Genomic DNA, 13824 nt, shown 5'->3' with positions numbered 1-13824 from the left:
TACATCAATACTTTTAAGTTGGTCTAACAAGTTACAAGGCAGAAATACATCAATACTTTAAGTTGGTCTAACAAGTTACAAGACAGAAATACATCAATACTTTTAAGTTGGTCTAACAAGTTACAAGACAGAAATACATCAATACTTTGTTGGTCTAACAAGTTACAAGACAGAAATACATCAGTACTTTAAGTTGGTCTAACAAGTTACAAGACAGAAATACATCAATACTTTTAATTGGTCTAACAAGACAGAAATACATCAGTACTTTAAGTTGGTCTAACAAGTTACAAGACAGAAATACTCAATACTTTAAATTGGTCTAACGAGACAGAAATACATCAGTACTTTAAGTTGGTCTAACAAGACAGAAATACATCAGTACTTTAAGTTGGTCTAACAAGACAGAAATACATCAGTACTTTAAGTTGGTCTAACAAGACAGAAATACATCAGTACTTTAAATTGGTCTAACAAGACAGAAATACATCAGTACTTTAAGTTGGTCTAACAAGACAGAAATACATCAATACTTTTAATTGGTATAACAAGACAGAAATACATCAATACTTTTAATTGGTCTAACAAGACAGAAATACATCAATACTTTTAAGTTGGTCTAACAAGACAGAAATACATCAGTACTTTTAAGTTGGTCTAACAAGACAGAAATACATCAATACTTTTAATTGGTCTAACAAGACAGAAATACATCAATACTTTTAAGTTGGTCTAACAACTTACAACACCAGCATTCAACCATGAGACTGTGAGCCTCTTAAGACTTACCTAACCCACTTCTATATTTGATGATTTTAAGTAAAACAATTGTATCAATATATTTAATTATTTTTTAAAATAAAACTTGATAGGTTCTTCTAATGAGAATAATTTTTAATGGAAAATGCATCTGATTAACTCACAAAAAAAAATATAGTGCCAAGAACATCATTATGTAATCAAGAAACACATTTTAAGTAGAAAGCAGAAAATAGCTTACATTTTTAAAACATATCCTAACACCGCATGATTACACATGTCTACCTGCAATAAAGTAAAGGAAAATATATAAACATAAAAATATGAAAGTATTACACAAGAGCTTGTATTTAGATAATATTAACACATTATATAATAAACATGAAAATGTAAATTAGACTAATTAAATAATATAAATCATGACCAATGCTTATAATTTCCAGACCGGTGACCTAGGAAACATTTAAACTTCAAAAACTCTTTCTTGAAATAAACAATAAAAACAAAGTCCATTTCTGTAAATTGGACAAATTAAATAATGTAAATATTGGACAGTGTGGTCATCTGGTAGAGCGCTAGACTGCTAATTTGAAAGTCTTGAGTTCAAATCCGGATTCAAGTCATTGGAAAATCCCTGAGTACACCCAGCTCTGATGGGTACCTGACTCACATTTGGGAAAGTAAAGAACAGCTGGGCATAGTACTGACCAGATTATCCTTTCATATTCCACGGTCAAGAAACATTTTAACTATACTTCATCTACCCAATGGATCCCTAGGTCTAATTATGAATCTTCAAATTATATAAATTATGACCTATGCTTATAATTAACAGACCTTAGAACTAGTAGACATTTAAACTTTCAAAAGTCTTTCTTGAACTAAACAACTAAAGTCCATCTCTGCATTGAGACACTTGAGTTGATTCATGCAACTTGTATTTACTATTCCCTATTCTATTAATATCCATATCTGTTTTATATGTTCTAATACCATAACTGAAAGTGAAAATGTAAAACAACATATGGACTAGACTGGACTTGAGAAACTATTTTCTAGAACTATTACCAAGCAATGTGTAGCCTACAACACAATGTATTTGGAATTTGTGAGCCAACAGTTTTCAATATCACTTCATGTTTTTTCGGTATTAATAATACAGACAAAGCTGTTTTATAACAATAAATGTAAGTTTATATTATTTAATTACAGAAGAATTTGGATTTTGTAAAATAAAGAAACTTTTAAAATTAGAAAAATAAGAAATCTGAGGAAATCTGAGACCTATACCATCTTTTCTAAACAGCGGAAATAGAATTTAAATTTAGCTTTTTCTCTTGTAGACCAACTCAAACAAGACCAACATAAGAAAAATATTTTAATTCAAAATTCATATTATTAGTAATATTAGTAACATCAAAGGTTGAGCTTTCTTATAGGACACAATTTCCAAACCAAATCCTTTATACTCTCCTTTCTTCAAATCATTCGCTATAGGCACACTTATTGTTAAGGGATTTTTATTCATGTTATTTTTAAATTTACAATTCTTAGCCCAAATACAATTATAACAAGACTTTTAAGGTTGTGATCTAAAACATTTGTTTAATAGAAGGACAGTCTACACAAGGATACAGGTCAAGACCAATCTTCAGTTTATTCAAGAAAGCCTTGAAGTTTGCACTAGGCATTAGGTTTCGGTTTCTTTCTTGTAAAAGCCCAACCCACTTGAGTACACAGCTAGTACTAAGTACACATCAGGACATTTTGTAGGAAAGTTAGATTCTTTATTCAGGACATGGGGTTTTAATTTCAGGTGGTGTAATTTTTCTTTCAGTTTCTCTCCCCAAAAAAATCACAATTAGTAAACTCATGGAGTATAGAACTTGTTTTTCTAGAAAATTGTTTCCATAAAATCATGTACTTCAGGATTTGTTCAAAGGTTAAACGTCAGTGCACTGACCTGACCTAAATAGATGAATTTTGTGTAAGATTAAAAGCACATTTTTCTTTCCTGAGAGTTAAAAGTTGGAGCTGTAACTAAGATCAAACAAAAATAAAAATATTAAACATTTAAATAAATAATGTTCAAAGGGAGATAACAATATATTTCTAAATATTTCTTTTTTACAGTAATACTACTTGTTCTGAAAGCATTCATTAAAACAAAATTAATGGAACATGAAATTCATAAACATCAGTCGTCATAATCAAATACAATAATAGTGTCTGTTTATCAATATCACTATCAAACTTAATTTTCTTCTTCTTCACCAAGAACAAACTACAAGGCAGCAGTTGTTTTATTTTAGAGTTGTCTCTCCTAGAAGAGTTGCTGTCATCAGCTTCATCTATTTTACCGACTCGACCACGCCGACACCCTATTTAGTTTGTATTGGTAACGTAAAATAATGTTTGGTGCGAGTAATCTATACATGATTTCACACCCACGGAGGGGGAGTAGGGTGAAGTGTTAGGCTCACCTTCATATGGGGGGGGGGGGGGTTGTTTCCTGGATGTAGATAGAGCAGCAAAGTAGCCTATTCGATAGAAGAATGAAAGTTATTTTTGGAAAGTATGACAGGCCTGGTTCTTTCAGGCATCTTTCTCGTGGTCACTGCCCCCACCACACACATCGTCACTAGACGAAATAGAAAAAACAATATAATTTATATAGCAAATAGATCTTAACCATTGTGCGCCTTCCCCCCCCCCCTCCCACACTCAATAGGTTAAAGTGCCCTCCCTCCCCCTCCCTTATAGAAAAAGAAATCTTACATAATTGACGGTAAATTGAGATAATATATGGACGATCCCCATATCAGTGAGAATTTTTTTTTCATGGCACTTAAGCGGCACAGTTACCTTAACACCTGATAAAGTTGGAGCGTCCCGTCCCGTCCCCCTCCTCCGCCACCCCCTAGTTACGCCAATATATTGTGACCAATAAAGCCAAAACGCCACTGCAATACACTGCTCTACCAAGTAACTCATGACCTGTCGAGTTCACATTTTTAGATTCTCATCAGGTCCTGGTGATTCACGTAAGATGGATCAGTCCTTTTATCATTATGGTCAACCTTCTATAACATGTATAATCTACAAGTGTCCATTGTTTTCTCTCCGTGGTTGCCTTTCCTAAGAATGGTTTTCATTCACTTCTACAATATGCTACTGATATTTTTGACTATAACCAGTTATTAAATCAGTAAAAAGCAATGTATAGTCGTCGCCCTATGAGTTCCCCCCCCCCCCCCCCAAATTTCATCGAGCCTCCCTCTGTGATCACTTCTCAACCTGGGACACCGAGACTTGATTAGAATATTGGCTGAAGACCAGATGACTAACGATTACACGCTACGTGAGCATGAATCAGTCAGACAGGGCTATGGTAGAGGAGAGACTGAGAGAGAGAGAGACTGAGAGACAAATAAAGTGAGTTGGGAGATCGTAGCTGGGTCTTTGGGTGCAAACATCAGTATAAAGATAACACAAACAGGTGCTCCAAGAGGCATATGGCAAAATACTCGTGCACCAACGCGCATACTGAGGCAATAAATGGTAACAAAGTATTTCATTAGCAGATACATATCGATAAACTTGTCACCAACAGCAGTCTACGTAAACTATTTATATCTTTTATTTTTGATCACACGAAGGAGTTTTCGGGTCTGAGGCTACACATCTCCTTGACCTTTCACCTTAGTTCATGTCATACCAGTATGTTTCACTCTTCCCAGCAGATACCCCAAAGGGCCGTTGCTATTTCTTTTGTTTTTTTAATCAGCCTATACGTTAGCAGTGTTGCATTCAGATATTTTTCTCAGCGGGAGGGGAGGGGGTTCAACTTTACATTTCCTAGATAAATTATTTTATTTTATCGCATCCTGTGGTGGGGCAAGAGATAGCTGACATTTACTTTGGTCTTTAGTTCTATTGAGGATCTGTCCTACACACGCACACACACACAAACATATACAGAGACAGACACACACACACAGACACACACACAGATACACACACATACAGACACACATACAGACACACACACAGACAAACTAACACGCAGACACACACACACAGACAGACACAGACAGACACTCAGATGCACACGCACACACACACACACACAGACATACACAGACACACACACACACACAGACACACACACATACAGACACACACACACACACAGACAGACAAACACGCAGACACACACACACACAGACACACAGACATACGCACACACAAACATACACACACAGACAGACACAGACAGACAGACAGACATACACTCAGACACACACACACACACACATCGACACACACACACACGCACATACACACGTTTAGACAGCTTTGTGAAGTAGATTAGGCAACATTCACACACACACACACACGTTTAGACAGCTGTGTGAAGTGGATTAGGCAACATTCACACACACACACACACACACGTTTAGACAGCTTTGCAAACGGGATTAGGCCACAAATTAAATTCTCTTCTGGTAACACATACGCTAAATACTATTTTATTTCACCAGACATATTCACCACATAAACATTTCTTTCGTGTGACATATTGTCTACAAACAGCGTAGTCGGCGTCAAAACAGCAGAATCAACACAGCTAGAAGCAATTATTTAAAACAGCAGACCTTAATTACCGTTAATTATTCTGATGTGACCATATAACAACACCTTGTCCTTTGAAAGTTTATTCAAACTAGAATTTTGCAATCAGTCGCGACACAAGTTCACACAGTATTTTATGGTTTTCAATTTCGTTTCGTTTATTTTAACGTTTCAATTTTATTCACACTGTTAAACATACAATTCAAATATTTTGTAAGGGAATGTCCATTATGTGACACGATATGGGGAAGGGGTGGTTAAACGTTTTGTTATATTACGTTATAATGGAATTAATGTTACTACAGATATTTTTTGCATACAACGTAGTTTTTTTTCACGTCTGTAAATAAGGACCACAATTTATTCTTTTAACCGAAAAATAAAAACTTCGCAAATGTGTTTCTAATGTTGGGTACCTGATGACTCACGTTAGGGAAAGTAGAGGCGTCTGGGCAAAATGCTTACTTCACTATCCCTTCATATTTCCAGGTCACTAAAACAGATGAAGTCTACTTCATATGCCAAATAGACCGTTTTCTTGTAGGTCGTACTACACTGTGTCGTTGTTCCTTAGGGGTCGTACACTCGTAGGGGGGAGAGGGGGGGGTCCGTAATTTTATGACGGTGTGTGATGAGGGGGAGGTGGGGGGGGGCGGTCAGATGGTGCATCTTCACAATTTTGCATTATATAAAAGCAATGTTAGAAAACATAATTTTTGTAGTTATATCGCGTTTTAGAAAACTATTTTAATAAATTACAATAGGAGTTGATTAAAATACTCTATTTCGACAGAGTTCAGACACAATTTTAGGAAAATATCGATGTTTTAAGAAAATTTCAACGCAATTTTAAGGGGGGGGGGGGTGTGTGGCTGAGGTGTGACGTCATTTTATGGGGGGTCTGACTTTTTGTGACGATGTGGGGGAGGTAAAAATCGTCAAAAAAGCGTGACGTCATTTATGGATGACCCCTTAGGGCTGGGTGGGTGGAGTTTTTAGAGGCCAATTTTTTTTAGGGGGGGGGGGGGGAGGACAATGTAGCTTGTGAAATGAACTGAAAAAATAAAATAAAACTTCTCTTATTCGTGTTCTTACTAGGAATAAAATTCGGTCTCATTCCTTTTCCTTTACATAACTGTGAGCTTTATATGCTTTATGTAGATATGTAAATCTAGAACTAAGGACAGCTACACAAACCCCAGTGAATTAAAATATTCCTTTCCGACACAACCTCAGGATTTTGTTCAAAAAATTATCATATGTATGGAAAATGATGTAGTGTGTGTCCTAATATCGTATAGCAAATTTAAACTCTATCGACCAAGTTTTATGCTAATTATGACACAAATTATGGCATGTGTACAAAAATGTACAAAGTGTCACAATAGAGAAAAATATCAGTAAGGCCTTAATTTACTACCTGCAATTCTGTATTGCTGTTTACTTAGTATTAGAATAAAGCATTTTATTTGAAAAAAGAAACAATACAGAAGCCACCTAGAAAAGTATTAAATTATTGTTTTAAATTCTCAAATATTTTCACCTAGATGAGGTCCGTGGGTTTTTTAAAATAAAAATTTGATTGTTTAAAAAGCAAAACAATAATGGAAATAAACTTTGTACCATTCAAACTGCACCATAGGAGTTCTTCGACGCTTACCTTGTCATTTCACCTTAAACGCTGTCCCGTGTTGGAAGAGGTATAGGCAGATGTCTGTTTCTTTATGTTTATGTATTACTACAAATTCTTTTAATCGCCAGTAGCATTAGGTGCTAGAAAGTTTTCATACAGTAAGGGGTCATCCATAAATGACGTCACGCTTTTTTTGACGATTTTTACCTCCCCCCCTCCCCTCCGTCACACTTCGTCACAAAAAGCCAGACCCCCCCCCCCTAAAATGACGTCACACCTCAACCTACAACCCCCCTCAAAATTGCAGTTGAATTTTTTTAAACATTGATATTTTTCCAAAATCTTGTCTAAACTATTACAATTTATTAAAACAGTTATCTAAAACGCGAAATAACGTCTAAAATTCGTTTTCTAACATAATTTTTTATAATGCAAAAATGTGACGTCGCAACATCTGACCCCCCCCCCCCTCCCCCTCATCACACATCGTCACAAAATTACGGACCCCCCCCCCTCCCCCCTACGAGTGTGACGTCATTTATGGATGACCCCTAAACCCCTGGGGACGGGACAAAACTGTGCCCTAACAAGAAAGATTCAAGAAATGTACGGCAGAAATTGTTTACATTTTAAAAACTCTTCTAATCAACCAAAAATTCTTAAATTATTAACTCTTTTTATTGTTTGCACGATTAAAATACTTCCGCTTGCGGCTTAATAATCGAGAAAGTAATAACTCAATACAGTTTTAGTTTTACACATGTGCAAAGACATGTTACGTCACTACATAGCTAACAAATACGAAAATGTATTTTACAATTCTTAAGAAAAAACACTACTAACTTTTCCATTATTTCGATGTTATTATGATAATTTCAATCAAATTTTAATTAAAAAAACTAAGACCCATTTCCCGCTCCGTTGCTCACACGTTCGCCTTCAAGTCACTGGCTATAAGAAAGCGTCACACGATGCTCTGCCTGCAACACACTCTCAGAGACGTTGAGTTTTGTAGACTGTCAGACAAGAGAACATGAAGCTTCTTGTGGTGGTGATGCTTGTGGTGGTGCAACTTGTGGTGGTGATGCTTGCAGGGGTTGTGGCTGCACAGGACAACACAGGTCAGTTGTTAGAAAAATTTGACATCGGTGAGTTTTCTGTGTGCGTTTTTTATTGCATTTTATCCAGGGTTGCTTTTAAAAAAAAAATTCCCGGGGTGATTTTGTGTGTGTAAATACACACACAAAATCACCCCGGTGTGTGTGTGTGTGTGTGTGTGTGTGTGTGTGTGTGTGTGTGTGTGTGTGTGTGTGTGTGGCGGGGCACTTGAAACTTCCGTGTGGGGGAGGGGGGGGGCGCTAAATTTCCAAGGATCCGTCACTGGTAAAAGTACATATCTTCTATTCGCATGTTGTAGTTTTTCTATTTCATCCAATGGAGGGTGGGGAAGGAATTGTGGATGTGCTCCAGCCCTACCCCCACCTCACTGAAGAGATAACTGAAAGAAACTCAGCTTCTGGGCGGTTTTGTGGCGTCGGGTAGATTTTTTAGACAAAGGTTCATTGTCTGGTCACATTTTTTAGGCTCGTTAGATGTAGGCGTGTCGATGACAGTCGATGACAGTCGATGACAGACGATGACAGTCGATGACAGTAGATGACAGTCGATGATCGTCAATGACCGAATGAACGTTATCTGAAGCACATGGAGGTTTCATCGACGTGAGAGTGTGTAGGCGGTTTATGCAAAGAAAATTGTTGTACGTGAGAGATATTTTTTTCATCTGTTGTGTTACTGCACACACACATACACACAGAGAATGAGAGCGAGAGAGACAGAGAGTAAGAGAGAGAGAGACTGTGAGAGAGAGAGTGTGAGTGTGTGAGAGAGAGACATAGTGTGAGAGAGAAACAGAGAGTGAGAGAGAGAGACAGGGATACAGAGAGTGAGAGAGAGATAGAGAGATTGAGAGTGCGACTGATAGTGAGAGAGAGATAGAGAGAGTGAGAGAATGACAGAGGGACAGAGGGACAGAGAGCGAGAGTGAGACAGAGTGAGAGAGATTGAGAGTGAGAGAGATTGAGAGTGAGAGACAGAAATAGAGTGAGAGAGAGAGTGAGAAAGAGTGAGAGAGAGACAGAGAGTGAGAGAGAGTGAGAAAGAGTGAGAGACAGAGAGTCAGAGAGAGGTAGAGAGTCAGAGAGAGACAGAGAGTCAAAAAAGACAGTGAGAGAGATTGAGAGTCAGAGAGAGAGAGTGAGAGAGAGACTAAGAGATGAGAGGTGAGAGAGAGACAGACAGTGAGAAAGAGACCGAGTGAGACAGAGTGAGACAGAGAGAAGGAGAGGCATAGACAGAAAGAAATAAAGCGAGGGAGCATGAGGAGATATAGAGAATGAGAGACAGAGAGGCAGAGAGAAATAGGGCGAGATAGAAAGAGACAGTATTGTTCTGAATAAAGCGTTAATAAATATCAGAAAAACTTGAGGGAAAACACTTCATTAAGCTAATTAAAAATTAGTTCACCACTGTGACTATTAGGGCATCTAAATGGAATGCCGGTCAGTTTTATAAGTAGCCGCCTTTACATTCCCTAACCTGCGCCAGGTCCTTATTAGAGCTAGGCGAACTCACTGACGCCCCGGGTCACGTGTTTAGCTCATAAAATATCGATCTGATTATTGAATGTCCAAGATATGGGTTAAAAACATGTTACAATTTTTTGCTGATCTAGCACACACTATTTTTGTATATAATCTTCTAAATAATGCATACGATTTACATATTTTTTCTAGCTGATTCTGCCTCAAACAATACAGACACAGTTCTCAGTACCGAATCAAATGATACAATATCGGCCTTAGATCTCAGCTCAAATGATGCGGCATCGGCCTTAGATGTTTCTTCAAATGATACAGAATCGGTCTCAGATGCTGGTTCAAATAATGCACCACCGGCTGCTGATGTTGACTCAAATAATGCACCACCGGCTGCTGATGTTGACTCAAATAATGCACCACCGGCTGCTGAGGTTGGCTCAAATGATGCACCACCGGCTGCTGATGTTGGCTCAAATGATGCACTACCGGCTGCTGATGTTGCCTCAAATAATGCAGCACCGGCTGCTGATGTTGCCTCAAATAATGCACCACCGGCTGCTGATGTTCCCTTAAATAATGCAGCACCGGCTGCTGATGTTGACTCAAATAATGCACCACCGGCTGCTGATGTTCCCTCAAATAATGCACCACCGGCTGCTGATGTTGGTTTAACTACTGCAGCTCCAGCTACCGAAGCTAAACCAAAAGATACAGCTCCACCGGCTGCTGACGTCGTCACCACACAACGAAAGGTAAACTTGTGGCCTTAGACTTGTAATGTTTCAGTCACAAACCCAGAACAAATTAAACTTGTGGCCGTAGACTTGTAATGTTTCAGTCACAAACCCAGAACAAAGTAAACTTGTGGCCGTAGACTTGTAATGTTTCAATCACAAACCCAGAACAAAGTAAACTTGTGGCCGTAGACTTGTAATGTTTCAGTCACAAACCCAGAACAAAGTAAACTTGTGGCCGTAGACTTGTAATGTTTCAGTCACAAACCCAGAACACAGTTTTATTACAGGGTACTCGCTAACATGTTACCTTTTGATAGTTGCCTGCAGCATACACTGGGTGGCTAACAGCAGCGTACAATGGGGTGGCCCAGAGGCGTAGCGAGGGGGGGGGGGCGGGGTGCTGACCGCACCGGGTGACACCAATTAGGGGGGTGACACCAAGGCAACAAATAGGAAAATATAGAGAGAAAAACTTGAGGGGGGGGGGGCGGTGCAAATCGAAAATTTGAGGGGAGGGGGTGCAAATCGAAAATTCGAAACTTTGTCCCCGGGAAGGGTCGCTACGCCTATGGGGGGGTAACACCATTAAGTGCCGCACCGGGTGACACCCGACCTCGCTACGCCACTGCGTGGTTGCTAGAAGCTTACAGCTATACACCTCTTACATAACTATAAAATTTAATTATAAAATAAGCTTATGTACATTATAAATTGAACTTTTTAAAACAACACAATACTTTTAAAAGAACGTGTCAAGTAGAATAATCATTTTTTTCCAGGTAACTACACAAGGTACATTCCGTTATCCTCAAAATGGACAATTAAAAAACCAAAACCGTGGAAGATCAGAAGATAACAGCCGGTCTTCTCAAGAAAGATCAAAAGATGACAAACGCAAACCTCAAGGAAGATCAGAAGATCAAAGACGATATCCCCAACCTAAACGATCCGAAATTCTCAATCAAAAGCCGTCAAGAGGTCGATCAAAGAACGATGATTGATTTCGTAAGTCTATACAATGGGAAGACCAATGAAATAAAACTTTAACATATTGACTTGTTCTTTTTTCTTTGTCAAATTTTTATTTTTTGAGCGTCAAAAAAAATTTTCTAAGACGTAAATCGGGTTTAGTTGAATTGATAACGTAAAAACATAATTATTAAAATTACAAATGAAGAAAAAAATCGCTTTCGCACGCTACACTGATGGGGGAAAATCATCTTGAAAAATAAAACAACTAGTATGTCAACGAGGATGCTACACTCAGAGTTTCTTTGAGACTTTTTTCTCCGGGGGAGGTGGGGGCACTTTAAATTATCGGGGAAAGAACTTAATTTTCCGGGGAGGGGGGGGGGTCGGACACTGGTGAACGTATAGGTTTAATATATAAATTCTATTTCGTCCAGGGTGGGGGGGGGGGTGGGGGGCAGCGGTAGAAAAGAAGCCTGAAAGAAACCTTGGTTACACACTGTGTAGAACCCGACCCAATATAACAGGAGGTAACATTTATATAGACAACAATCTTTCACACACACACACACACTCCTCGACTGACACACACACACACACACACACACACACAAACCACAGCAAAATTGGATTTTGATAATTTTTCCAATCAACCTAAAATGGTGAAGGTATTTTTAGTACTAAAAAAAAGTAGTACATAATATTTGTTCTCTAACACCGATCTACCCAATGTAACACGATATAATAAAATTGTGAACCAACACCTTCTCCTTTGGTAGTACTTTATAAGTGCACACTCACATAATACACAACTCTGATGACAACAATATACAAAACTCATGACAACTATAATATACACAACTCAGATGACAAATATATACACAACTCAGATGACAAATATATACACAACTCAGATGACGACTATATAAACAACTCAAATGACGACTATATACACAACTCAGATGACGACTATATACACAACTCAAATGACGACTATATAAACAACTCAAATGACGACTATATACACAACTCAGGTGACAACTATATACACAACTCAGATGACAGCTGTATACACAACTCAGGTGACAACTATATACACAACTCATGACAACTATATACACAACTCAGATGACAACTATATACACAACTCAGATGACAACTATTTACACAACTCAGATGACAAATCTATACACACCTCATGACAACTATATACAAAACTCATGACAACTATATACATAACTAAGATGACCACTATATACACAACTCAGATGACAACTATTTACACAACTCAATTAGAAACTCAAGAAAATCCAAACTCTCGTTGACCTGCCAACATGCACCTACAGCCTCGTCCATTGATTTCTTAAAGTCTCGTGTACGGCAACTTTACGGGATTATGTAAATGTGAACCAATTAACATATGCATTCTGTGATGTCAGCATTCGATGCAGGTTAGATTTTCAACATAGAAACCACGTCAACAAAACAGTTGTATTATAATGTGACACCTACATACCCAGATTTAGGTATAATGTTATTTAACGATAATAATTAAGTCAAGGGTGGTGTCTTTATTGAATTGCGTGTGGAAGGCGTAGTATGTATTGCAACGTTACCAACACAGCCTTTCTTCTCCTTTCTCATTCTTAAAGAAAATATTGGAGGGATTTCCTACAACACAATAATTGCTAGCGTGTTATTCGCCGTTGACTCCAACTTCACCATACTTTTTTCTAGATGTGCTTCTATAACATTTGTCCAACCAACTACAATCTGCCCGGCAGCAGTAGTTAACTTTTGGAGTTGTCTCACCTAGATGAGTTACTGCCCCCAAATAACCATCCTCTGTTCCTGGGTCTGATCTCATGACCTTTGGAGTTAACAATCACGTGCTGTCTTACCAGACCACACCATCCCCCAACACACCATGATATTCTGAGTTGTATTTTTATCCGTTAACTTTGTGCCGTTCAGGGTAGTTGGATGTATATGTTGACACAATTTGCAGCTAGATGTATTTTAAATTATAAGGTAATCTGTGGAAAGATAAAAAATGTTCTTTAGGATAAAAGTGGGTCTGATAAATTTTTTAAAATAAATTAGTGCAAATGTGGGACGAAGTGGCCAAGGGGTAGAGCGCTAGACTGCTAACCGGAAAGTATCGATTTCGAATGTGGGTTCAAGTCAGTAGAACGTCCGTTATGTAAAGGCGGCTGGGCATAGTGCTGACTACACTACCCTTCATGCCGAGGTCACAGAAGCAGGTAAACTACACTTCAGTTGCCCCATTGACCGTCAGGTTCAAAAAGGGAACTTTACTAAATATGAGCACGCTTCCTAATAGTTTAGTGATCGTAGACAATAAATAAATATTGACTTAAACCACGGGACAAACATAACTGGTCATTGCCTGAGAATTATCAAACAAAATCGCAACTCAGCAGTAAAAAAAAACATAGTTTAAAGATTGTTTGAAAGATGCACACAAAGA

General features: G+C 38.1%; 1 protein-coding gene across 1 annotated transcript; it reads left to right on the top strand.

The window, feature by feature from the left end:
- Positions 1–8015: 8015 nt before the first annotated feature.
- On the top strand, positions 8016–10200 carry LOC131958133 (uncharacterized). The gene is made up of 3 exons (XM_059323012.1): positions 8016–8148; positions 9823–10058; positions 10144–10200. The coding sequence occupies exons 1-3, from the start codon at positions 8061–8063 to the stop codon at positions 10198–10200; spliced, it is 381 nt and encodes a 126-aa protein (XP_059178995.1). The 5' UTR covers positions 8016–8060.
- The last annotated feature ends 3624 nt before the right edge of the window (positions 10201–13824 follow it).

The sequence above is a fragment of the Physella acuta genome, unplaced genomic scaffold, assembly GCF_028476545.2.
Source record: "Physella acuta isolate Inbredline_101_S28 unplaced genomic scaffold, ASM2847654v3 ptg001294l, whole genome shotgun sequence".
In the NCBI taxonomy this organism is placed as follows: domain Eukaryota; kingdom Metazoa; phylum Mollusca; class Gastropoda; family Physidae; genus Physella; species Physella acuta.
This window is presented reverse-complemented; position numbering and strand designations above follow the sequence as displayed.